This window comes from Rhinolophus sinicus, chromosome 4, assembly GCF_057876585.1.
Source record: "Rhinolophus sinicus isolate RSI-liver-muscle chromosome 4, RSI-T2T, whole genome shotgun sequence".
Classification (NCBI taxonomy): Eukaryota; Metazoa; Chordata; class Mammalia; order Chiroptera; family Rhinolophidae; genus Rhinolophus; species Rhinolophus sinicus.
In genome coordinates, this window is record NC_142504.1 from 62,766,492 (window position 1) to 62,793,773 (window position 27,282).

Genomic DNA, 27,282 nt, shown 5'->3' on the forward strand with positions numbered 1-27,282 from the left:
ATCTTCTTTTCCCTGGCTGTCTTGAGGATTCTTTCTTTGTCACTGATTTTTCACAGCTTCAATACAATGTGCCTTGGAGAAGGCCTGTTGGGGTTGAGGTAATTAGGTGTTCTATTTGCTTGTTGGATTGGAGGATCCAGTTCTTTCCACAGGTTTGGTAAGTTCTCATCAACAATTTGTTTGAAAATACTCTCTGTTCCCTTCTCCCTTTCATCCTCTTCTGGTACACCCATTATTCTTATATTGCTTTTTCTGATGGCGTCAGAAAGTTCTTGTAGAATTCTTTCATTTCTTTTAAGTCTCAAGTCTCTTTCTTCTTCCATCCCTGTCATTTCCAGGTTTCTATCTTCGATGTCACTGAGTCTTTCCTCCCTCTGATCAACTCTACTACCTAAGCTGGCTATTTCATTCTTAATTTCTTCTATTGAGTTCTTAATCTCCAGAAATTCTATTTGGTTCTTTTTTAAAATTTCAATCTCTTTGTAAATGTTCCTGTTGTTCTTTGATTGTGTTTCTGAGTTCATTAAAGTGCCTTTCTGTGTTTTCTTGCATCTTGTTGAGTTTTTTCAGAACTGCAATCTTCAGTTCTCTGTCATTTAAGTCACATATTTCCATATTTTTAAGTTCATTTCCTTGAGACTTTTCATTTTCTTTCTGAGCTGTCTTTTTGCCTTGGTTATTCATGGAAATTAATGATTTATTGTTGCTCTTCCTAGACATCTACACGAGTGAGTTCTGCAACAGGTTGATAGGGATAGGTCTTTCTTTTGTTTTCCAGTACTTGTTGGTAGAATGTTTTATTTTCTCTCCAACTACAGCCTTTTATTTTCTCTCACACTGTAGTGTTATGTTTTCTCTGCACTATTCCAGCTTCTCACACAATGGGTTTATTTCCTGGAAGGCGGGCTTCTCCTCTGTTAACAGTTCATCTGGGTCATAGGGCCCCATGTCCATGTGGGTATGCGGAGAGCTTTTGAAGTTCCAAACCTCTTCCTGCACCAGATTCAGAGCCCGTGTGTTTTAGCAGTTCTGTTTACTCCTGCCAGGATCCGCCCAGATAGGTGGGAACAGGGGTGGGGTGGGTTGTGAGAGGTGGCCCATTGCAATGGCAGTGACCACCACCACATCTGGTCCTATTTCCACAGCTCCCTCCCCTTTGCTGGAATTAGTTGAGCTGCGAATGTTTATCTGTGGACCACAGTTCTCAGAATAGCAAATATTCTGTTATTTTGATCTGACACTGCTACTCTTCTGCTTCTAGCACTGGACAGGTGAGTGTGCGGTGAGCTCTGGGAGGGTAGAGCGGGGGCTGCTAGCCTCAGTGCCTAAGGCTCTGTTCTCTGTGGCAGTGAGGGTTTAAATCATTGTTTTTGGCCTTCTTCCCTTAGTCTTTGCTCTGAGGTCTCTGCTCTGAGCGTTGGGTTCAACCATGTTATATGCTGTCTCCTCAGCCCTGTGGGCCATAAACGGAGCCTTAGCAGTCCAAGTTCTTCCCTCTCCCACAGCTGCAGTAGTTCTGGGATGCCGCAACCTCAGAGCACTGAGCTAGGTCTGTGTCCTGCGCCTGTGCAGCCCAGTCTCCACAGTTCTCCCCACCTCCCCTGCTCTCGCAATTTGCCCACCTTTAGGTGAATTCAGTAGTTAGCCTTTTCGTCTTGCCTGTCTGCTGTGCAGGGAGTCCTTTGTGGAGTTATAGTTGTTCAATTTGTTGTAAATTCCAGGGGAGATTTGCAGAGGCTCACATCATGCCACCATTTTGATGACATCACTCGAGATTTGTGTTGTTTCTTTAGGTAGGCCTGCATTGCTATTAATTTCCCTCTTAGGAGTGCTTTTGCCACATCCCATAGATTTTTGGTTGTTGTGTTTTCATTTCTGTTTGTCTCGAGATATCTTTTGATTTCTTCCTTGATCTCATTGTTGACCCATTCATTATTTAGTACCATGCTATTCAACCTCCATATGTTTGTATATCTTCCAGTTTTTTCTTGTAATTGATTTCTAATTTCATAGCACTGTCGTCAGAGAAGACACTTGATATGATTTCCATTTTCTTAAATTTATTGAGACTTGATTTGTGTCCTAACATGTGTTCTACCTTGGAAAATGTTCCATGTGCATTAGAGAAGAATGTGTATTCTGCAGCTTTGGGGGGAAATGCTCTAAAAATATTGGTTAAATCCAACTGATCCAATGTATCATTTAAGGCTGCTGTTTCCATATTGATTTTTCTGTCTGGAAGACCTGTCCCTTGTCAGAGGTGCGTTGAAGTCCCCTACTATGATAGTGCTATTGTTGATCTCTGTCTTTACGTCAGTTAATATCTGTTTCATGTATTTAGGTGCTCCTATGTTGGGTGCATAGATGTTTATTAGGGTTATGTCCTCTTGTCGAATCGATACTTTTATTATTACATAGTGCCCATCTTTGTCTTTTAATATATTCTTCATTTTAAAGTCTATTTTGTCAGATATAAGTATTGCTACTCCAACTTTATTCTCATTTCCATTTGCATGAAATATCTTATTGCAATCCCTCACTTTCAGCCTGTGTGTGTCTTTTGATCTGAGGTGAAGTCTCTTTTATACAGCAAATGCAAAGGTCTTGTTTTCTTATCCACTCAGCCATCCTATGTCTTTTGATTGGAGCATTTCATCCATTTACATTTAAAGTGATTACTGATAAGTACATAGTTATTTCCATTTTGTTATTTGTACTTCTGGTCTTCATTAGTTAGATTGTTTTCATCTTTCTTCTGCTTAAAGGAGCCATTTTAACATTTTTTGCAATACTGGCTTGGTGGTAATGAATTCCTTTAGTTTATTCTTTTCTGGGAAGCTCTTTATCCCCTTCAATTTTAAATGATAGCCTTGCTGGATAAAGCAATCTAGGTTGTAGGCCTTTGTTTTTCATCACTTTGAATACTCTCTGCCACTTCCTTCTGGCCGGAAAAGTTTCTGTGGAAAAGTCAGTTGATGTCTTATAGGATTTCCCTTGTATGTACTCCATTGTCTTTCTCTTGCTGCTTTTAGGATTCTCTCTTTGACTTTAACCTTTGTCATTTTAACTATAATGTGTCTTGGTGTGGACCTGTTTGGGTTCATCTTGGTTGAAACTCTCTGCACTTCCTGGGCTTGTATGTCGATTTCCTTCTACAGGTTAGGGAAGTTTTCGGTCATTATTACTTCAAATATGTTTTCGATCCCTTGTTCCCTCTCTTCACCTTGTGGTATTCCTATGATGTGTATGATATTGCACTTGATGTTATCCCACAGGTCTCTTAAACTATTTTCATGTTTTTATTATTTTTTCTTTTTGTTGTTCCACTTCAGTGATCTCTGCTAACTTGTCTTCTAAGTCACTGATTCAATTCTGTGCCTCATCTAACCTGCTGGTCATTCCTTCAATTGTGTTCTTTATTTCAGTTATTGTATTCTTTAGTTCTAACTGCTTGTTCTTTATGATTTCTCTATCTTTATTTCGTCACTAAGCTCCTTAAACATTTTTGTTATCAGTATTCTAAACTTTGTCTCTGATAAGTTGGTTACCTCTATTTCATTTAGTTCCAATTCTGGAGATTTCTTCTGTTGTTTTATTTGGGAGATGTTTCTTTGTTTCCCCATTCTGGCTGACTCTCTGTATTTGCTTCAATGTATTAGGCAGTTCCCCTAGTGTTCTCAGTCTTTGCTGGTGGTCTTATGTAGTATGTGTCCTTTATATTTGAATTGCACTGCTTCCCTATTCTCCTGTGTGTGTGCTCCAGAGGTGACCCTTGTGTCGTGTCTATTATTTTGTTAAAGTTGAGCTTTAATTGCTTTTGGCTTGTCAGTAGGTGGGACTGACTCCTAGGCTGACTAGTGAGAATTCACTATGCCCACAATGGATTAGCTGCTGTGTGAGCATTAGCCCTTCAGATGAGGCTTGGCCCCTATGTGCTCTTGTGCCTATAGAGAATTCCCTGTGGGTGTGTCACTTGTAGGTCAAACCCAGTAATACTCTGGTTTGGTCTGGAGTTGGACTCTGGGTGTGTTGAATCTGGTGCCTCTTGGTCTGGGCCCTGGTCTAGGGCAATTTCAGAACAAAACAAATCAACAAACACAACAACAACAACAACAAAGAAAAAACCAAATACACTCACATGTAAGAACAACTGATAACCAACATTCAACATGGGCAAAAATATCAAAAATACAAAAAAAAAAATCAAGAGAGAAAAATGAAAAGAGAGTAGGAAAAGTAGGGCAAGGAAAAGAAAAGAAAAAAGAGAGAGAGAAAAGGGAAAAGGTGTTGATTATATATATATATATATATATATATATATATATATATATATATATATATATGCTAAAAATGATAATACTAAAAAGAAACAAACAAAAAAAGCATCGCCGGTCTTGGCTTAAGCCCACCAAGATATCTCCATGTTGTCCTCTGCTGTACAAAGATTCCTCTGCATCTTGTGGATGCAGAGCTAGCCACCTGGTGTCCAGAGTGACTCTGGCACTGCAGTTCTAGATGAGTGGGGCTATGGGGTGTGGTTGGTAGTTTATACAAAGTCAGTGCAATGTCTGCTCTTGCCTGCACAACCACACGCTTACAGCACCACAGCCAGCCACTGGGAAGTGGGCTTATTCCCTGTGCCCAGGTCTCCTGAGTTTTAGGGCACTTCTTCCATCAGGGGTGTGGGGGCGTGAGATTTCTGTGCTGCTGAAAGCCCAGAGCTGCCTCTGCCACACTCTGCTGACCCCTGCATGTGTCTCCACAGCTGTAATTACCCTGTAAGCAACCCAGAAAATGTTGGGGCTGAAAAGACCTGTTTTTTCCGTGTCCCTGCCCAGTTTCTTCCCTAGGTCACAGCTCCAAAACTGGCTTTTTCCAGATCCTGAGTGCTATAGCAGCTCTGTAATCTGACACTACTCCTCAGTTCAGGGACCAGCTTAAGACTCTGGAAGGGCTGGGTAGGATTTCTGTGGGAGAGTGGGGGGAAGGGCGCAGGTATGGCATTTGTTTTTTGTCTGACCTAGGGCCCAGCTGGAGATCTCAGCTGAGGTTACTGCCTCAAATGCTGGATAGCTACTCTCTAGGCAGGTGAGATCAGCTATGGGTCACTGGGAGAGAGCCCAGAGCCAGGGTGCTGCAGTATCTAGTCTGTGTCCTGAGGCTCCATGTCCCTGCAGCCGCGGATGTGGGCTGGGTCTCCACACCACTCCCTTCCCTCTTCCCCTGCTTGCCTGGTTTGCCCAGTGTGGGGACAGAGTCCCAGAGAGCAGTTTGCAGGCTCTCAGCCTCATGTCGAAAGGTGCTGGCTCAGTTATTAGATGGCCATCAGCTGTAATCAGATGGCCATCTGCTGTGTCTGGGTGGCCATCAGCTGTTACTGGTTAGCCATTAGACACTAATATAACTGTCGTGGCTATGCTAGGGTTGGTTGGCAGAGAAGCGGATGGTGGATTTGCGGATCATGTGGATCTCGCTTCCTATATCTCCAACCCAGCTGCCAACGAGAATATAGTGGTATAAACCCCCCAGCTATGGCTCCATTGGTGTTCCTTTTTGGCCTCACCATATCCTGCATTCTTGTGTGGGGAGCGAGAGCTGAGACCCTGCATGACACCCACCTTCAAGTAATCCTTATGCATGTCACTTAGCTGTTCTGTGTGATGAGCAGAGAGTCCTTTGATGTGTTATAGATGTTCAATTTGTGGTAAGTTCCGGAGGAAAACTCATGAAGCCCATCTCACTGCCACCATTCCTATGACGTCCTCTTTTTACCTCATCTTTTTAGATTGCGTATGTTCCTTCCCAGAATTCAGTCTGTTATAGTGATATTAATGAACTTCTGGGCATGTATGATATTATAATGATGGTATAATGAGGCTAAGGTGAGATGGAGGTCGTTGTAGCCTCTACTAAGCAGGTGTGAGTGAATGGTCTAATCTAGTTAGGTAGTGTAGGGATGGAGTCCCAGAGAGCAGTTTCCAGGCTCTGGACCACATGTGGAAAGCTGCTGGCTCGGGTAGTAGATGGCCGTTAGCTGTGATCAGATGGCCATCAGCTGTTACTAGCTGGCCATCAGCTGTAACCAGTTAGCCATTAGCCACTAATATAACTGTTGTGGCTACACTGGCAAGGCAGTTGGCAGAGAAGCGGACAGCGGATTGCTGCTAGCAAGTGAGGTTCGCAAGCGGATTGTGGGTTGTGGATCGTGTTGATCCTACTTCCTGTGTCCCACCAGTGAGACTGGGGTGTAGGAAGACCCTCGTTGTGGTACTGGCGGATGTTTGCTTTTGTGTCTCGACCAGCCACCATAGAGACTCCCCCATCTATGGCTCTATTGTTCCTTTTTGGCCTCATCATATCCTGCGTTCTTGTGCGGGGAGTGGGAGCTGAGACCCTGCATTACAGGTAGTTGTTGTCTTTTAGTGTCCTCACAGTGATTAATGGTTAGGGCAGACAAGGGAAGAATTTGAGAGGTCTCTAGGCGATGCGCCCCATAGATTGTGTTGGACATTGTGGGGACAGAGCCCCAGAGAGTAGTTTACAGGCTCTTGGCCTCACGTGGAAGGGTGCTGGCTCGGGTGGTGAATGGCCGTCGGCTGTGGCTGATTGCCTGTCGGCTGTGGCCGGTTAGCCGATTGGCCACTGGTATAACTGCTGCGGCTACGAAGGATTGCCAAGGATTGCCGAGGAGCCGAGCAGAGCCTAGCAGAGCCGAAGAGAGCGGAAGAGGAGGGCCGAGGAGAGCGGAAGAGGAGAGCCGAGAGAGAGGAACAGAGTCGAGAGAGTGGAGAAGAGTTGTCGGTCGGTCGGTTGGCGGAAAAGCGGTCGGCAGGTCGGCGTCCGGTGGGCCCAGCCTCCAGTGAGACCGTGGTGGTATGGCTCCCCTACCTACGGCTCCGTGGGTGTTCCTTTTCGGCCTCACCATATCCTGCGTTCTTGTGTGGGGAGCGGGAGCAGAGACCCCGCAGGCCGCCCCGCCTGAAAGATGGCGCGGCGAGAAGGCCTCCGCGCATGACAAATGGCGCAGCGAGCAGGGTATGGTGTTGGCTGAAACTCTCCGGAATATACTGGAGAAGTTTACACGTATAAAAGCTCACCTTCCTAAGCAGAATATGGTGCCGGCCAACACCTACCGAAGCATGGTGGAGCGGTTTGTGTGTGTGAGAGTCCAGCTTTGGAACGCCCATGGGGAGCGAGACCAGGAACGGGAGGCACGGTCTGCCTGGGAGACTCAAGCCTCCAGCTGGCATATCACCCTCTTGGCCATGGACGGCATTGCCTGCATTTTGGTGATCTGCTGCGGACTTAAGCTCCGAGAGTTGTGGACATCTGCCGCGGAGGACTCCACCCACTCAGACACCTGGCACGGTGAGCAAGATTCCAACCAGATAGGAATGGAGTCTGACTCTGGGCAGGAGGATGTGTGGCCCCCACACAGTGCATGGTGTTCGGTGGCCACTGTTCTCAGGAGTTGGACCCCCAAGGAGGGGTGAGAGGACATGGACAGCTCTCCGGCCAGTGTGGAGAGGGCCCTGCAGGCTCTGGCTGAGCGGTTGCTGGAGGAGGAGAAGGCTACAGCCGGCTGCGTGGGCTGGATGTTCCTCACGGCCTTGAGTCTCAACACGGAAAATGCACTTAATGAAATGGTCCAGGTGCCTGACCAGGTGTCCTGGTTGGAAGCGCTGGAAGCCCGGGTCCGCCTGTTAGAACAGGGGCCCCACAGTGGAGACTCTGAGGCAGAGGCAGAGGAAGCAAGTGGAGACAATGTAGCTCCCAACCCCCAAGCCCGACCAATCTTAAAGCAAAGGGTAAAACGTGAGCAACCTTTGGGCCCTGAGGGCATTGCTGCCGGCAACCCAGCTGTGACTGAGTTCACAATCTACACCCCTTACACTCCCACTGAGTTGCAGGAGCTGGGGAGGCGGTACAGACAGCGCCCTGGAGAGCCAGTCTCGGCTTGGCTATTACGTTTATGGGATGAGGGAGCAGACAGCATTCTCTGCTCCCCAGGCGAGATGGAAAAGCTAGCCTTCGTGACAGTGCATCCGTCCCTGCGACAAAGGTTACAAAACTGCCATAGATTGGCCAACAACCAGGGCAACCATTCTCTAATGGCATGGCTCACTGCTGCGGTACGCACAGTATGGGAACAGGCTGGCGAGCTGCCAGACACTGTGAGTCAATGGCAGTCATATACAGAACTTACACAAATAATCTGTGAAATGGGTATGAGACATGCTATTTTTAACCTAAACATGCAGGGCCCAGATGACGAGCTTTTTACTGCCAGCATGAGAGATCTGGTTTTGGACACTGCACCTGCGAGTGCTTTTGGATCCTTGGTTGCTATTCTTACACCGTATGTAGGGCGACGGATCCATGAAGTTACAACTGCCATGGCCACTCTAGGGGATGTTGAAAGCCGGAGGCAAAGGAAGTTAAGACAGGAGGTCTGCGCAGTTGAGACCTGGAAGCCCAAACCAAAGGTAAAGGGGCGAGGTCGCGGGCCTTAGAGAGTAACACGCGCACAGATGTGGCGTGATCTCGTGGCAGCAGGGGTCGATAGGAAGAAAATAGACTGACAACCCAATGCACTCCTGCTGGAACTTTGGAAACAGTTGCGTCCGGAACAACAATTCCGGAGAAGCATAAAAGAGGAGTCTGGGAAAGCGTGACCTGTGTCCCTCCAGGACTTCATGCAGCCGCTTGAGGCCAACCCCTTTCAGCTTGATTAGTGGTGGGGCCACGGTACCCGGTCAGAGGGGATGAGCAGGGACGGGAGGCCCCACGTGGAACTGTCCATACATTGGTCCCCTTCAAATGTACAGAGGGTTTTGGCTTTAATTGACACTGGTGCAGACTGCAGTCTTGTTTATGGGAACCCAGAACTGTTCCCCGGACAAGCAATCTGTATTGATGGCTACGGGAGAAAGACTGTGACTGTGAAAGCCGTTTCCTTACCACTGGGTATAGGAAGGCTTCCTCCTCGTACCTACAAGGTTTATGTCTCCCCCGTTCCGGAATATATTCTAGGGGTGGACGTGCTACATGGCCTCAGCTTACAGACATCGGTAGGAGAGTTCCGTCTCCGGATCCGGGTGGTGAAAGCGGTGACACGTGGGCATGCTCACCTCCCTCCTCAAGTGTTGCCACAGCCCTGGCGTGTGGTTACAGTGCGACAGTACCGCCTGCCAGGAGGACAGGAGGAGATTGGTCGTACAATATTGGAATTGGAAAAGGCACATATAGTGAGGCCAACGCACAGTCCCTTTAACTCCCCAGTATGGCCTGTCAAGAAGCCAGATGGGACCTGGCGAATGACTGTGGACTATAGGGAGTTAAATAAGGTGACGCCACCCTTACACGCTGCAGTGCCTTCAATTCATGATTTAATGGATCGTCTGTCCGCCTGGGGACATATCACTATGTAGTGGACTTGGCCAATGCTTTTTTCTCCATTGACATTGCACCCGAGTGTCAAGAGCAGTTTGCTTTTACGTGGGATGGGCGTCAGTGGACTTTTCAAGTCCTTCTGCAAGGATACTTGCACAGCCCCACTATCTGCCATGGGCTTGTGGCCCAGGATTTGGCACAGTGGGATCACCCATCCTCTGTGGCCTTGTTTCATTATGTTGATGACATTCTGTTAACTTCAGATTCTCTTTCTGATTTAGAGCAAGCAGCTCCCTCTCTTCTCCGCCACCTGAAGTCAAGTGGCTGGGCGGTGAACGAGGAAAAGGTCCAAGGCCCTGGCTTATCCGTCAAGTTTTTGGGTGTTGTGTGGTCGGGTAAGACAAAGGTTATACCTGAGGCAATCATTGATAAGATACAAGCTTTTCCCCGGCCGACCAAGGTCTCTCAACTGCAGATGTATTTAGGTCTGCTAGGATATTGGCAGGCGTTTGTACCCCATTTAGCACAAATGGCAAGGCCCTTGTACAATATGATAAAAAAGGGGGCCTCATGGGATTGGACTGAGGCTATAGAGCAAGACTTCATTGCCACGAAATGGGCAGTGCAGCAGGCACAGGCTCTGCAAGTAGTGGACCCCGGCCGCCCATTTCACTTGATGTTCACGTAACCCAAGAGGGGTACGGATGGGGCCTCTGGCAATGGCAGGAGCGTCTCCGGTTGCCAGTGGGATTTTGGTCCCAATTATGGAAAGGAGCGGAGGTTCGCTACTCTCTAATAGAGAAACAGCTGGCTGCTGTGTATGCAGCCCTAGTGGCCACAGAAGCCATCACAGGAACAGCACGCGTGTTGGTTCGAACAACGTATCCTGTCCAGGGGTAGGTCCGTACATGGACCCAGGGACCCAAAACGGGGGTGGCACAGACCACCACCCTCGCCAAGTGGGGTGCCTACTTGGAGCAACGTAGCACCCTTAGTTCAAGCCCTTTGAGCACAGAGCTACAACAGGTCCTGGGGCCTGTGGAGCTTGTAGCCCAGGCTGAGCCAAGTACTCTGCCTAGAGGGGAGGACTTGGAGCCCTCGCCCTACAAAGAAGGACAGTCCCCAGTACCTGAGCATGCCTGGTTTACCGATGGTTCTAGCCGAGGGGCTGCAGCTGTTTGGACGGCTATTGGTGTGCAGCCCAAAACAGACACCATTTGGTTTGATACTGGGACGGGCCAGAGTAGCCAGTGGGCTGAATTACGGGCTGTGTGGATGGTGATCAGCCACGAGCCTGGGCCCCTAGTTATTTGCACTGACAGCTGGGCGGTGTTCCGGGGCCTAACGTTGTGGCTCCCTACATGGAAACACCAAAACTGGTTGGTGGGACACCGTCCACTGTGGGGTCAAGCCATGTGGTAGGACCTCTGGGACCTAGGGCAGAGAAAGGAGGTGACCTTAATGCATATCACAGGTCACTCCCCCTTAGTGTCCCCAGGTAATGATGAAGCAGACACCCTAGCACGGGTACGATGGTTAGAGCGGGCTCCTGCCACTGATGTGGCCCACTGGCTGCATAGGAAATTGCAGCACGCTGGAAGCCGAACCATGTGGCAGGTGAGCAGACGCTGGGGCCTGCCTTTGAAATGGCAGGAGATAGCAGATGCCTGCTATGACTGTGCCGTCTGTGCCCAGGACAGCCCCCAAAGGCGGAGGCTCCCCTGGGAGACACAGCAGATTACACGAGGGAGAGTGCCCCTCACTCGCTGGCAAGTGGATTACATTGGACCCCTGCCTAAGGCCCGCAATGCGATATATGCATTTACAGCAGTGGACACTGCTACAGGGTTGATGTTTGCTTGGCCCTGTCCGGCTGTGGATCAGCGGCATACAGTGGTCGCCCTTACACAGCTGTGCACCCTCTATGGGCGCCCCCAAGTCATTGAAAGTGACAGGGGTACCCATTTTACGGGGCAAGAAGTGCAGCGCTGGGCTGCCAGGATGGACGTGCAATGGTTGTTTCACACCCCGTATAACCCACAAGCAGCTGGCATGATTGAACGCTATAATGGCCTTTTGAAGCAAGGTCTCCGGGTGTCAAAACACCTCCCACGATGCGTGACTGGGCCTCTTGTCTATGGGACGTCCTGAGAGTCCTGAATGAGAGACCACGGAAGGGAGGGCCTGCACCAGTAGAAGCTCTGCTACATCGAACGGCCACTCCCATTCAATTACAAGTTACCACCAGGGAGACTCTGTTAAAGCCAGGCTACGGCAGAAATGGGAACATTTTGCTGCCAGCACCCACATGCTTGAAAGCAGGGGAACGGCAGCAATGGACTTGGCCCTGGCAGGTCAAAAGCCCCCACTGTCGGTGATTAGGTCTGATAGCCCCATGGGGGGCCGGTTTGACTCATGATTTGCAAGTGACGCCAGGGGTGGTGGCTGAGTGGCCACCGCAAGTGACTGTAGTATACAGAAGTCCCGATACTGGGATGATTTTGCGAGGAAACTATGTGCTCTCACTATGGCCTATTATGGGGTCCCCTGTTCTGTTACATGTTGAAACTATGCAAGGGACCCCAAGTACTGCCATAAAGATCTGGTACCACAAACCGGGAAAGGCCAGTGGCAGCGACCCTCCTTTCCCAGGACAAAAAGCTAGCATGTATCCTCCGAGATGGAAGGGATTTGCCGTTGTTGGTTCCTAAGACTACTGTTTCTTTTCATCCGTAGGTGTCAGTAGGCTAATACGGCACAGGGACCCTCGTCGAAGACGCTTGTCGCGTAGATTGTGAGGCGAGAACCTGTAGGGGTGGAGTGTGGGGACAGAGCCCCAGAGAGTAGTTTACAGGCTCTCAGCCTCACGTGGAAAGGTGCTGGCTCGGGTGGTGAATGGCCATCGGCTGTGGCTGATTGGCCGTCGGCTGTGGCCGGTTAGCCGATTGGCCGCTGGTATAACTGCTGCGGCTACGAAAAATTGCCGAGGATTGCCGAGGAGCCGAGCAGAGCCGAGCAGAGCTGAAGAGAGCGGAAGAGGAGGGCCGAGGAGAGCGAAAGAGGAGAGCCGAGAGTAGAGGAGCAGAGTCGAGGAGAGTGGAGGAGAGTCGTCGGTCGGTTGGCAGAAAAATGGACAACAGGTTGCATGTCTGGTGAACCCAGCCTCCAGTGAGACCATAGTGGTATGACTCCCCTACCTATGGCTCCGTGGGTGTTCCGTTTTGGCCTCACCATATCCTGCGTTCTTGTGTGGGGAGCGGGAGCAGAGGCCCTGCAGCTGCCCCGTACGACAGACATGCAGGAATGCAGAGACCCAATTACCTGTTTCTAACTGCCTGCCTTATTTCCCCTGAGAGACGTGATCCCCATAAATCTCTGTGGGCAGTTGAGGGACGGGATGTCTCTCTTCTGTATTTGCTTCCTGCTAGACAGAGGTGATCTGTTCCTACCTATTGGGGATTCAGAGAACTCTCATGCTATCTGATCTTAAATAAAAAAGAGTAGTCTCATATCTGCTCTGATCAGGGTGCACTGGAAGTCTTGCTGGGACATTATTCATATCCCAAGGCCCCTAGACAAGGAGAGACAGATTTTAGTTAATCAATTAAAAGCGATGGCCCCAGAAACAGGACTCAAGTCCATTTATCTTAATTTCAAGTGGCAATTATTCACCCAGGGGTTAGGTCTGGAATGGCCTGGAAGAGTGTTAAAGTCCATTTAGCTTTATTTCAGATGGCGTTTATTTATCCAAGAGTTAGGTCTGTGATGGCCTTGGGAGAATGTTGGGCTACAATCATTACAGTTAAAAAGCTTAAGTCACAGGCTTTTAAGTAGTTATTTGAAGCAGGGGTGAGAGACATCTGTGATTTAGGGTAGGAGCAATCTTTAGGGTTAAGAAACTGATTTGCAAAGTGATTAAGACCAGGGCTAGGGAGCTAAGAAATTCGGGAAAAGGAGACTTAAAATTCTTATAGTGGAGGGGCTTACAATTTCTATAGCGAGGGGGCTCTCCCATATCACCTCCACCTTGTTCATGCTAAGGTCATATTTTCCCAGACTGCCTCCAGCCTAAGATTGAGCACAGTGGCAGTACTGGCGCTGACCTATTTCTAGAGGACCCAGGATTCCTCTAACTGACAACTTTGGCTTCAGGACTCCCCATTGGCCAGGTCAAAATCTTCTTAGAGCTGTGCCACAGTCTGAGGTTCTTCCTACTCCATCCTCCTTTCTTCCCACTCTCCATCCCCAGGAGTCAAAACTGCCTCACAATTTGAAGCCTCCCCTGCCTGCTTCTGCTGCCTCTCCCCTTCATCCTTCATAGGTATTTCTAATCCCATCTTGTTATCTGCTTCTCAGAGACCCTAAGTCACAATGGGGAGAAGATATACACACTCATATTTGCTTGTACATGCATACAGAAACTCCAGAAGAAGAATAGTAATGGGGCATATGAAATAAATAGTTGGGAGGGAGACTTTTTACTACTCAAACATATCTACACATATACATATATAAATACATATGACTGTATATAAATATATATTGATATAGGATTCTGATGTCTGGTGCCCAGGGTTCGTGGCCTCACGTACTCGAAGAATGAGAACGCGGACCCAGAGAGGTAAATTGAAGCAGTAAACAGTTTTACTGCAAAAGCAAAAAGTGCAAGGGTACAGCTCTCTGAAGAGAGGGGGGATCCGGACGGAATACCCCACAGACTAAACTAAGCTGGAGACTGTATGTCCTTGGGACCCCTGATCTTTAAGTTGTTTACCAGGAGCCAGTTGGGCTCCCCCACCCACTTCCCCTTCCAGCTCCTGGGCTGGTATCTTGGCTGACTCTGCAGTCTGACGCAGTAGACCCTCCCATCTAGCTTCCTTTTTTACATTTTTTTTTTTGTGTTAGCTGCTGTTCTCTTTGGCCTTGATGCCCTCCTCTTCATGTCCCAGACTGCCCATGATTTTCCCATCTCACTCTGAGACTGTTTGTCTGGGCTTTGATGTCCTCTACTGCAGTCCTGTCCCTAACTGCCTATGACTTTTCGATCTCAAAATGACTGATTCAAAGAATGAAATAAAAATGTTGAATGCACCTCATGAAAACAAACCAGCACAGAAGCTGGGATGCTAAAAGCAGCTCTGTGATACTGTGATTTATAATAAGAAAATTGTAGTTGGTCTTCCTCCTCTTTTCTGGCACGGAGCTCCTAAAACCATTGGAATTTTGTAAGTGATGAGAGCAATTAAGGCGTCTTTTGTTATGTTAATGAGGTAACTTTCGGAAAGCCCCTCGGTAACCTAAGGAGGGGGGCTTGTTGCCAGGGGGCCCAATCATGTGCCCATCCAGTTGGAACTTTTAGTCCCACCCCACTGACCTCCAGGGCAGGGAGAGGGGCTGGAGGTTGAATCAACCACCAAGGGCTAATTATTCAATCAACCATACCTGTGTACTGAAGCCTCAATAAAAACCGAAAAAGATAAAGTTTGAAAAGCTTCCGGGTTGGTGAAGATGTGGAGATTAAGGGTAGAGTGGTGTACTCAGAGAGCACGGAAGCTTTGTGCCCTTTCCCTATACCTTGCCCTCTGCATCTCTTCCATATCACAGTTACTGAGTTACATCCTTTTATAATAAACTGGTAATCTAGTAAGTAAATTGTTTTCCTGAGTTCTGTGAGCCACTCTATCAAATTAATCAAACCCAGTGAGGGGGGTTTTGGAATCTTCAATCTATAGCTGGTCAGTCAGAAGCATGGTGACAATTTAGACTTGCAGACTAATCTGAAGTGGTGTAGGACTTAAGCCCTTAACCTGTGGGATCTGATGCTATCTCCAGGTAGATTGTCAGAAATGAGTTGAATTGCAGGACAGCTAGCTGGTGTCTGAGAATTGCTTGGTGTGGAGGAAAAACCACACATTGGAATCAAAAGCTTTTAATTCATTCAGAAGTAACCCAGAACTCCACACCATGCATACACCTCCACCCAGGCCAGTCCCAGCCACACCCAACAGCTCACATAGACCACCTCAGAACCCAGAGTTCAGTTCCTATGCTAGCTCTCTATAAAGCATAGGTTGCAATAATCTATCACCTGGAAAAGCCTGATAACCCTATAATAAAACTCACTCACCCATTCAGTAAGAAAATAAGCCATGGTATACTCCTTCCCAGCTGCTCTCCAGAAAAGCATTACAAGAAACCCCCAATAGCATAGAGAACATGCTGCTAACATTTTCAGAAAGATTCAGGGGAGCCCCCAAAATACAGCCCTCTGTCTCCAGGATGCCTGCAGCCTTTCTACTCAAGGCCTCCAATGGCCTTTTTCAACCAAAAGTAGGGATTGTAGGGCCTTTCTCTTCTCTGAATTTCTTTAATAATCTTTGAGAGACAGAAAGTGATTTAGTTTTCATTTTCTACTAAAGGCAATAAAATTTCCTTATCAGAATAATATTTACAGAGGTGCTTAGATTAACTGATTTCTTATAACAGATATTCATTTGTGTCATCAAACAGACCTTGATTTAAATCCCAACTCCGCAATTTAAAGCCTACAGAACTTCAGATTAGTATCTTGGCCTCCACCTCAATTTCTCAGATGCAAACTGGGGAGAATACAACAATCTCATACTGTTAACAAGAGGATTAAAATGAGATGTTGCATGCACAGCATGTGGCATAGTAGCAGTTGGCACATAGAAAGAATTTAATAAATACTAGAGCCTTGTCCTTTCTCTTAGATCCCTTCAAAACATAAAAATTGTATTTCTACATTTTCTGCTCAAAGACAATAATGAATATAAAAATCTCATTTTACAGTTGTCATGCTCCCTTTCCTCTTTCAAAGAGTACCTACCAAGTTGAGCTGCCTTACAGTTGTTGGGGCCACATTCATTTGTCCCATGATGCCATTATCTCTGATGATTCATGATCCCCTCAACCTAGCCAAAAAACAAAAGTTGGTTTTGTTTTTCTGTGGAGTTTTATGTGATTATAATTGCCCCAGTTCTCTGCTTTATACCCAAACATACCCCTTCAGGACAAATAAATCTGCAAAGGTGGTTTCTGGATACAGACGCTTCAGTTATGAAAGACTTCCCTCATTTTCTTCATCATTCACTCTCCCATCTCTGGCAACACCACAGAGTTGGTGTCTTCTAAGTTCTTGGTTACTGAAGCTCAAAATGGAGGGGCTTGGTCTTTAGGCAAGAAATTAATCCCAGAGATAAAACAATATCAGAAGGGCTGAAATTTAAAAATCACTCTGTAAACCAAGATTTAGCCATAGTCTAGCTTGATTACTCGGGCTGAATGTGACCTCCATTAGGGGGTGTACGCAAAAGCTGGTCAAGCAATAACCTTACGCTCATAGTGAGAAGCAAATGCCTGACTCAGGTGGATAAGGCCAGAATCCACAGGAAGCAAAAAAACAAAACACCTGCCAGTTTAAGTATAAATTCACTCTTTATTATTGGATAATTCTTGGTGTCATTTGTTAAAATGCTTTGTTTGGCCATCATTTTAGCAACTATTTCAGCTGACAGAAAGCATTCTGAAGAGCACTGATGGTTATTTAACAACCCTCCCTGGAGGAGTGATATAGGAAGTCACTATTTAGTGCACATTTATGTCCAGATCTCCAATGGTCTAAAAGGCACTTTCAAATACAAGTGTAAAAAACAGAGTGTTTGCAAAGAAAACTGTTGTCTCAAAGAATTTGAGAGTTCAATATAAACTTGGAAAAGAATCTCACATTTGGTACTTTTCTCCATAGAGGCTGGAAAATGAACTAATAACATTTGTCAGGTGATAATGAGCACAAATTGGCTCATTTTAATTTTCTACTAAATATCCTATGAATTAGTTAATGTTGTTTTAATCTTTACCAAACACATTTTTAAAAAAGAAACAGCTAAAATGTTTTAAACACCCATTAGATTCTCCTACAATGATGAGTAATTTAACTTTACCTCTTATTTTGAAAGACTATCAAACTGGGGTAGTTTCTTATCAGTATTTGAACATCCATAGTAGTTTATGGCTCTGCCAAATTAAAAGAAAACAAATTTATAAACCTAGTTCTCCCAAATAAAAAATAATTTCTTTACCCTAAAATATAGATATGATGTTAATTTATGAATGCTAGCTAGTTGTGCTAATGCAATGTTCTGTACCAAAAGAGATCATAGTGGAAGAGATGAGGAGATTATCTGAGGCTGGGATCCTGACACATGCATGTAGTTTGGCCAGAAGCAGGTTTCAGTAGAATATTGGATTGAGAGAAGCAGCATGTATTTGAAGGATGGGCATTTATTGCCCAGCACACTGCAAGCCCAGAAAAAAGTGAAAGTACTCTAGAACTGTGTTGCTTGGAGTAAAGAAATCAAGACACAAAAAAGCAGACAGGAGAGAAGCAGGGCTTTGAATTAGTGAGACCAGACACACAGTAAGTAGGGATCATTATCCCGGCTCCTTAAGCCAAAGAACACTTTTGCCTGAAATATTTGGATCATTGAAGTCAGTGAACAGAGGGTCATTGTGAGGTGTTAATGAAGTGTTTTGTTTCTTCTGATTGTCACTTAATGTGTTTTACAACCAATTCCTGAAAAAAAGGGGCCTAGTAATATAATATAACTTATGATATAACCCCAACTGGGCTCTGAGAAGAGAGCTGAGTCAAGAAAATAATAGATGTCACTTTTTGTTGCAATTTGGGTTGGGGTATGGGATGATTTATCTGGTTACTTGCATATATTGTTACCTTTGCTACTTTGAGAAAGGGATGCAGTGTGGCAGTTCAGTGATGGCTCCAGTCCACACCTGCCCAGGATGTAGTACTCATCAGTTACCTAACCTTTCTGGATGGTTTCCCCAATTGTCAAATGGGGAAATAACGTAATCTACCTCATGGGTTTGTTGTGAAAATTAAATGAGTTAGTGCATGTGGAGTATTTAGAATGGTGTCCAGTACACAGTAAGCATTCATAAATACTTATTAGTGTCATCACCCTCTTCAACCAAGAAAGGGGTTACACAGCCCCTGTAGTCCCCACCCACCAGATTGGTGGCAACTCATGAATCCACACTAACAATGGCTGATTGATAGCCTGTTGAAGGTTGCCCCATAGACTACACTACATTTTTCTTCAAATTCAGGACCTTCCTGTCGATTTACAGGATTGGCAGCAGCAGATCAGTAATGCACATTGACTGAAGATGGGTTTCAGAACCACCTCTTTCCAAGAAGTGCCAGAATCTCTGTCAGCACTTTCTTTTTTTATCAATTCTCCTATCAAATGCAGCCAAGATTGACAATACCGGGGGTGCCAAAGAAATGTACACAAGTGGACACTTTGGTCAACGTTGCTCAAGCAGTAGTTTGCCGTAATCAGAAGTATCTGGACACTGATGGTAACCACTTTGAGTACTTCTTGTAGTAGCAGAAGTCAAATGTGACTTGTATTCATCTTTTGTTATCAGTATTTATTGAATATTACAATTTTAATATATTTTTCCTTTCTTAAAATGTGTATACATTTTTTTTGGCATCCTCTGTATATACCAAATATGAGGACATTTCATAGACTCAGGTATAAGAGTCTATAGGTGGTTCATGCTGGGCACAGACGTTGGGATATAGGAGATTAGATACAGATATAGGTATAGGTATAGATATAGATATAGATGTAGATATAGATATAGATACAGATATATATAGATATGTTATAAGGAATTGGTTCACATGATTATGGAGGCTGAGAAGTACTCTCCTGGGTCTCCTGGGTCTTCAGTCTGTAGGCTGGAGACTCAGGAGAGCCAATGGTGTAGCTCTAGTCAGGAAGCCAGCAGGCTCAAGACCCAAGAAGAGCTGATGTTTCTATTCAAGTCCAGAGGCAGCAAAAAACCAATGCCCAGGTCAACAGTCAGACAGTACGTGTTCCCCCTTACTCATTGGTGCCTTCTTGTTCTTTTTAGGCGTCCAACAGATTGGATGAGGCCGTCTACATTGGGAAGGGCAATCTACTTTACTCAGCCAACTGATTCAAATTTAATCTCCTCCATAAACACCCTCACGGCACATCCAGACTGTTTGAACAAATATGGGGCACCCCAGGGACCAGTCAAGTTGACACATAAAATTAACCATCACAGGCTCCATACTTTTCAGTATGTGTGGACACATGAGTGGATGCTGCTAGCATACAGACTTCCCAGGGCTTAAACAGTTAGAACTAGAGTAACAAATTATCCTTGTTTGCCTGGAACTAAGGGGGTGCCTAGGATGCAGAACTCTCAGTCCTAGGCAAACAGGGACAAATTGGTCAGCCTAGGTAGAACCCTATCAGCAGCTACCACCTACCACTCCACTCTTTTCTTAATCATCTACCTACCTAACTCACAAATTTCTACTTTAACACTTAACCTCTGACCCCAGTCTTTGTAAGAAAATTATTAGGTTGGTGCAAAAGTAATTGCAGTTTAAAAAGTTAAAAACAATTGCAAAAACCACAATTACTTTTGCATCAACCTAATAATTCCTTTCCAGGAAAAACCTTAGTTTAAGACAGTAATGAGGACCCTGTGGACTTTGGATCAAAAGCTACACTCCTAGATTCACTCTCCCAAGGGCTGCCTTACAACATGGCAGCTGGCTTCCTGCAATTGGATGCTTGAAAGGAGGGGAATTAAGCTCCATTTCTTGAGGGGTAGAGTATAAAGAATTTGTGGTCAAGTCTTTAAAACCACCATAACGGCAAAGGCAAATTTGATACATTTCATAAAACTACCTGTGTCCAGCCATCTGTAAACTGAATCAGTAAAAATCCCACATGCTCTCACCAGAAACAGACTCCTCAAAGTCACTCAGCTATGATCTAGTCAGTCTTCTGTTTAAGGGAAACCAGGCCCTTTTGCTGCCATAATTCAACTCCAATCTAGAGATACCTTGAAAACATTGGAAATCTCCATAAATACCAGAACTGTGAGTTCTACCTTTGAAACAGAAGTAATAACATGTATTGCATAGCCAACTTTGGGAATGGTACAGCAATACCTTTGCGTTTATCCTATATGCTATGGGGTCAAGCAGTGACCCAGAAAGAAAAGCAGTGAAAGAGAAGGGACCCAAAAATCTCATTAATCCACTAAACCCAGCTACCCCCTCCAAGTCAAAAAAGGGTAGCTGTGTGCTTTCTTGTTTCTACACGTGCCTTTAATTTCTTTTACTTCTTTTCTCATTCTAATCTATCCCACATACAATTGGATTTATGAGAAGAACGGGGGAGGAAAAGGAGAGAGGACAAAAGATAATCTTTATTTTTATCTCTGGACTCAAAATTGTACTAAAGATATTTGTCACCGAGCAGTTAAGATGAGGGTCCAGTAAATTGTTTGATTTAAATGATTATACCATTATATTATATTTCATTGAGGCAATAGAGCTTTCTTAAAGCTAACATGGCTTGTTTTTATTTTGTAGTCTATTTTGCAACTGATGTTCATATATATTCTTTCTTAGGTGACAGTGTGGTTTTTACCTCAGATTTCCCATAAGTACTACAAAGAAGAAAAGATTCTGAAGAATTAGTCAAGTTTACTATCAAGTCCGAGTAACATTTCTGACTTCACCACAAGGAGGAAAAATGAAGCACATAATCAATCTGTATGAAAACATCAACAACACAGCAAGAAATAATTCAGACTGTCCTCATGTGGTTTTGCCAGAAGAGATATTTTTCATAATATCCATCGTCGGTGTTTTGGAGAATCTGATTGTCCTCCTGGCTGTGATTAAAAATAAGAATCTCCAGGCACCCATGTACTTTTTCATTTGCAGCTTGGCCATTTCTGATATGTTGGGCAGCCTGTATAAGATTTTGGAAAATATTCTGATCATGTTCAGAAACATGGGTTATCTCAAGCCTCGTGGCAATTTTGAAACCACAGCTGATGATATTATCGACTCCCTATTCATCCTTTCCCTACTTGGCTCCATTTTCAGTCTGTCTGTGATCGCTGCTGACCGCTACATCACAATCTTCCATGCTTTGCAGTACCACAGCATTGTGACCATGCGCCGCGCCATTGTGGTCCTGATGGTCATCTGGATATGCTGCACATGCAGTGGCATCACCATGGTGATCTTCTCCCATCACATCCCCACAGTGATCACCTTCACATCGCTGTTCCCTCTGATGTTGGTCTTCATCCTGTGCCTCTATGTGCACATGTTCTTGCTGGCACGTTCCCATGCCAGAAAGATATCGACACTTCCCAGAGCCAACATGAAAGGGGCCATCACATTGACGATCCTGCTCGGGGTCTTCATCATCTGTTGGGCCCCCTTTGTCCTTCATGTCCTCTTAATGACATTCTGCCCAAGTAACCCTTACTGTGCCTGCTACATGTCCCTCTTCCAAGTGAATGGCATGTTAATCATGTGCAATGCAGTCATTGACCCCTTTATATATGCCTTCCGGAGCCCAGAGCTCAGGGAAGCATTCAAAAAGATGATCTCCTGCAACAGCTACCACTAGAATTATTGGTCCTTGATTTTAGGAGCCATAGTGATAATATTGTCAAGTGACAGAATAACATGACATACCAACAAATACCAATGTTCCCAACTACTCTTTTCTTTCCCTAGTATGCATGAGGATTATCCCATTTACTAGTATTTGCAATAGTTTAGTTCTATGTAAACAGTCATGCTGTAGTATAACTTTTATAACTAGAGAGACAAAATAATGTATTGAAAGAAAGACAGAATACAAAGCACATACAGCAATATAAATTTGAAAGCTTTAGTCTAAAGCAATAACTTGTTCTTCTATAGATATCTAGCAAGCCTATAGATCTCTACTGGCCTTTCCAGGCTGGACATCACTATAACTGCTTTCTAGAAGTTAATGTACTAGCATAAGTACTCAAGCCAGAAACTTTGTAAGTCAAAGATGCCAATAAATTACTGCAGCTGAATTTGCCTGTCCCACACTTCCATACAGAATCCCTGCGCTCCCTCCTTCTCACCTGCCTGGCTCATTGTATGCCATCCCAAATCTTTTTGGAGGCAAGCAGGGTATAAATTATAAATGTCAAACAACTCTTTGAGATTTCAAGAATAAAGAAACCTTCTCATTTAGTCTTCTTCGCTCACTCAGTATCCCACTGGCTTTAAACTCCTTTCCTGGTTAAAACTCCTCATGCTTTAGAAGCATAATTTCAAAGGAGGAAAAAAAATGTAATCCATTTGATTCTTATGTGGGAATAAAGACCAGAGGAAAATTGTGACTACCTGAAGAAGGTATAACCAATCTTTGTGAATTTGTCCAAATATAGAAGTAAAGGAAAAGAGACCCCAAATTCCAATATGTACTTTGTGGAATAATGTGAGAGAGGAGAAAGGAGAGAGGGAGAGAGAAATAGAGAGAGATTTAGCTCATTCACCATGCTTTTGGACTGTGGGGAAAACTAAGACCAAAATAACACGTCAGGAACAGTGCTATTTTTGGGACCCAAGCCATAGACTGCTGAGAAACATTTTACCTCCTTCCACAGATGAATCTGAGAGGCAGATCCAATCACTAGAAAATTTCATCCTACCATCAGCCACAGGACAGATGCCAGCTATTGAAAAGTGGCATTGCCAATGGGAATAAATGACACATAATTTATAAATTCATCCATTTTCAATAGCTGAAAATAAAGCTTAAAGAAAAAGCAACTTCTTTCCATCCATAGTGTCTGCACCAATCTGCAATCCCACCATCAGTGCACGAGGGATCCCTTTTCTCCATATCCTCGCCAACACTTCTTGTTTGTTGATTTATTGATGATGGCCATTCTGACAGGAGTGAGGTGGTATCTCATTGTGGTTTTTATTTGCCTTTCTCTAATGATTAGTGAGATTATTACCCAGCAATTCCACTCTTAGGTATCTATCCAGAGAAATCCAAAACACTAATTCAAAAAAGTTTATGTACCCCTATGTTTATTGCAGCACTATTCACAATAGCCAGGATATGGAAACAACCAAAATGCCCATCGGTAGACGACTGGATTAAGAAACTGTGGTACATTTATACAATGGAGTATTACTCGGCGATAAGGAAGAATTAAATATTACCATTTGCAATGATACGGATGGACCTAGAGAACATTATGCTAAATGAAATAAGTCAGACGGAGAAAGACAAATATCATATGATCTCACTTTTATGTGGAATCTGAAGAATAGAATAAATGAACAAACTAATCAGAAACAGTCTCAGAGATATAGAGGAAAAACTGAGGGTTGCTAGATGGGCGGGGGTGGGGATGAGGGAGAAAGTGAGGGGATTAGAAAGCACAATCGGTAAGGACAAGACAGCCACAGGGATACAAAAGACAGTTTGGGGAATATAATAAATAATGCTGTAAAGATTTTATAAGGTATCTAATGGGCACTTGTCTTATTAGGGGGACCACTTCATGGACAGTGTAGGGGCCTGACCACTGCAGTGTACACCTGAAGGTGAATAACAATGAATGTCAACTATAATTTAATACACATCTAATCACAGGATGTGGAGTACAGCTTAAGGAATAGTGTCAGTGGAACTGTAACATATATACGATGTCAGAGGGCTAGTAGATTGGGGGAAGAGGGTTATCACTTTGTGAGGGGTATTAATGTCAAACTATTACAATGTTTTGTACACCTGAAACTAATAAGAAAAAAAAAAAAAACAAAAGAAAAGAAATAGGAAGTTCTGATCATAAGGCCTTATTAAGTTGGAGAATAACTTAAAGGGGTGAGTAGTGAAGGAGACCGGAAAGAAGTCGGGTCTTCAGATGGATGGAGCATGGTTGCTCAGGACCCACTGAGAATGACTGTCTTCTGGAAGAGGCAACACCTTACCCTCAGAAGAGTTTTCCCTGAGCTGCTGAGAGCAAAAGCCAGCCACAAACAGGACTGCTGGTCTGGTGATGAGTTTGATATTAGTTGTGGGGAGGGACAGGATCTTAAGAAGCAGAGCAAAAGACATGGATTTAAAAAGAAGGGCTTTTTTCCAGATGGCCTCCATCACAGATAGAGATGAAATCTAAGGTGTGTCTTCTTATCCTCTGTTCTGTAGAAATCCTTTGGTCCTTCTCCCTTACAATCTGGGCTCTATTACTCTAATGCACAGTAACCTGGATTTTTAATATATAAAATACTATGTAAGTTTATTTTTCATAAAATCTAAAGCAAAGGCCTATAAATTATTTTTAAAATGTTATTTTTGTAATGGTGAAATTCAGGAATCAATAACGTAATTAGACTTAGCTAGTTTGCAGTTTGATGCATCATGTAACTCGCTATCTAGCCACCTGTAATCAGACTTAGTTAGTTTGCGGTTAGATCCATCCTGATAGTCCGTTGTTTTCTCTTTATTTCTCCCCTCACTGATTAACTTAAGAACTCTGTTTTCTTCCCTTTCTCAAGGCTACCCATACCTCATTAATCCATTTACTTAGCAGAATCCTAACCTAGAAAGGACAATTTTTTAATCCTAGGGCACCCAGACACTGGAATCTGTTTTGCAACTCCCTTGCAGTTTTTACTGGTAACAGATAAAGCCCCATACCATGGTGGCTAAGTCCAAGCCCACAGTCTGGGGATAACATTATCTTAAAACAGACCAGACCCTAGGAAGCGATGTCAGCTCTCAGAGCTGCCTGACAGACTTCCCTCCTATATAAGAAAAAGCTAATGTAAAGATCAGGGCAATTGTCTACTCGAGACTCTGCCTTGTTAACTAAACTTTCTAACTTCTATTCCTTTTGAGTCTTGTGAATTCACATTCTGTGAATGACCAGGGGTATCCCAAGGCTAAACAATTTCTACTATTAAAATAATAATATATAGCACATTTTTCTGTGATGAAATTGAATATTCTCAATAAAATGTAATATTTCTTTGATGTTGTGCTATTCTATGATACTACAGAGGTGGGTAGTGCAATTTAACCCCTGCCACAAATGATCCCAAACTGCTGTGCTTATTGAATTCTGCCTTTGTTAATACCTTTGCTACCACTTTCAAGCTCTCAGCTGTCACATCTGACTATTGTCAGAGGAAATCTCCTACCTTTGCCTTCAATTTGTTGTGTTTAATCTAAGAAACAAAATCAATAGGGCTACTCTAATAGTATAAAAGCAAAAGCATAGGCTGTGTGCTAACTCAGAGACATTTTCAATTCTACTTCCTCAGCTATATTCAAATCAGATCAGGGTCTTTATTACTCAGAATTACTGAAAAATTTATGGTTTCCTACCTCTACCTTCATATTCAATTCAAACAAAAACAGTATTGAACTGCGTTCATTTGAGTAAGGAAGATCAACAAGGCTCAGATTTTTCCCTTGATGACTATTTCAAGTCTATTAACAAAATATTAAATCTTAGCTCTCTAATAGCACAGCCTGCCTTCAAGATGGTGCCACAGAAAGTCAAGAAGCCTAAGAGGTCAGTCTGGAAGTTTGGTTTGGACCTTACTCATCCAGTAGAAGATGTATTTTTGATTCTTGAAATTTTGAATAGTTTCTATGGGAGAAGGTTAAAGTCAATGGAAAAACTAGAAATCTTAGGACTGCTGTTCACATTGAACGTTGCAAGAATAAAATGACAGTTGCTTCTGAGACTGTCATTTTTGAAATATCTTACCAAGAAATACCTTAAAAAGAACAGTCTTCATGATTGGCTTCATGTGGTTGCATCTGACAGGGAGACTTACGAACTTCGTTACTTCCAGACTAGTCAAGATGAAGATGGATCTGAGTCTGAGGACTAAGAGAAGCCACCCATTACAGGGCTTTGCTTACTACTCAAACAAATGAGGCATACAGAGAAAGAAACATCCAGAAATGGACTTTAATTTATCAGTGAATAAAAAATGTACTCTGTAAAAAAATTAAATTTTAGAACTGTTTCGCTAATGACATAAGCATATGTTCAGTTTTGTCAATGACCTAGCCTTGGATCAGACAGCTGAGAATCTTAGAAAAAAGATGAAGTACTACAGCTGACTTGATGTCCTCTTTAATGCAGAAGCACACCACTTCTGTGTCCTTTCTAATAAAAAGGGAGAGAAGTTTCCTCTTCCTCTCCCTCTCACTTCCTTATTGCCAAGGCCTGAGTGTTTGTGTTTCCCCCAAATCCACACATGTTGAAATTTTATTCCCCATAGTAGTATTAGGAGGTGGGAACATTGGGAGGTACTTAGATCATGAGGGTGGGACCCTCATGAATGAGATTAATGCCCTTATAAAACAGGCTCCAAAGAGATTCCTCATGCCTTTTGTCAAGTGAGAAAACGAGAGAAGGCATTAGCTATAAACCAGAAGGACTCACCCCACCATGCTGGCACCTGGCCTTCCAGCCTTTAGAACTGGGAAAAATAAATTTCTAGTATTCATACATCACCCAGTCTGTGGTGTTTTATTATAGCGGCCTGAACACACTAAGACCCATCTATTCATGAACAGATATGAGTAATTCAATAAACACCCCATTTCTTCAACCATACATTCAGTGGGCTGAGGTAGGAAAGGGACTGAGAGAGCAGTCAAGGAGTACCCCCAGACCATCTAGTTAAGATCTAGTTAAGACTTACTGAGAAGCATGAGCAAATCAATAACAAATCCTGAAAAGTCAGAGTCAATGTTTCCTGGAGTGTGGGGACATCTAGCAATAACAACAATAACAATAGTGCCTATCTATTACTGAACAGTCAGTACAAGTTAGTACAATTCTGAGCTTTGTGTGCATTAATCCAATCGACAACATTAAGAGTAGTTACTATTACTATCCTAATTTTTTTTAGACGAATAAGCTGAGGTTCCGAGATATTAAGTAACTTCTGTGGCAGCAGAG

At 44.2% G+C, this 27,282-nt stretch overlaps 1 protein-coding gene and 1 pseudogene across 1 annotated transcript in view; both read left to right on the forward strand.

Moving 5' to 3' along the window:
* MC2R (melanocortin 2 receptor) overlaps nucleotides 1–23,734 on the forward strand; it is a 38,823-nt gene extending 15,089 nt beyond the window's left edge. The window contains exon 3 of the mRNA XM_074340430.2: nucleotides 20,906–23,734. Coding sequence (XP_074196531.1) covers nucleotides 21,030–21,923 — 894 coding nt within the window. The 5' untranslated portion in view covers nucleotides 20,906–21,029 and the 3' untranslated portion in view covers nucleotides 21,924–23,734. The remainder of the gene's footprint in view (nucleotides 1–20,905) is intronic.
* A 3-nt stretch (nucleotides 23,735–23,737) lies between these two features.
* On the forward strand, nucleotides 23,738–26,579 carry LOC109438693 (ribosomal protein eL22-like 1 pseudogene; annotated as a pseudogene).
* Nucleotides 26,580–27,282: the final 703 nt, after the last annotated feature.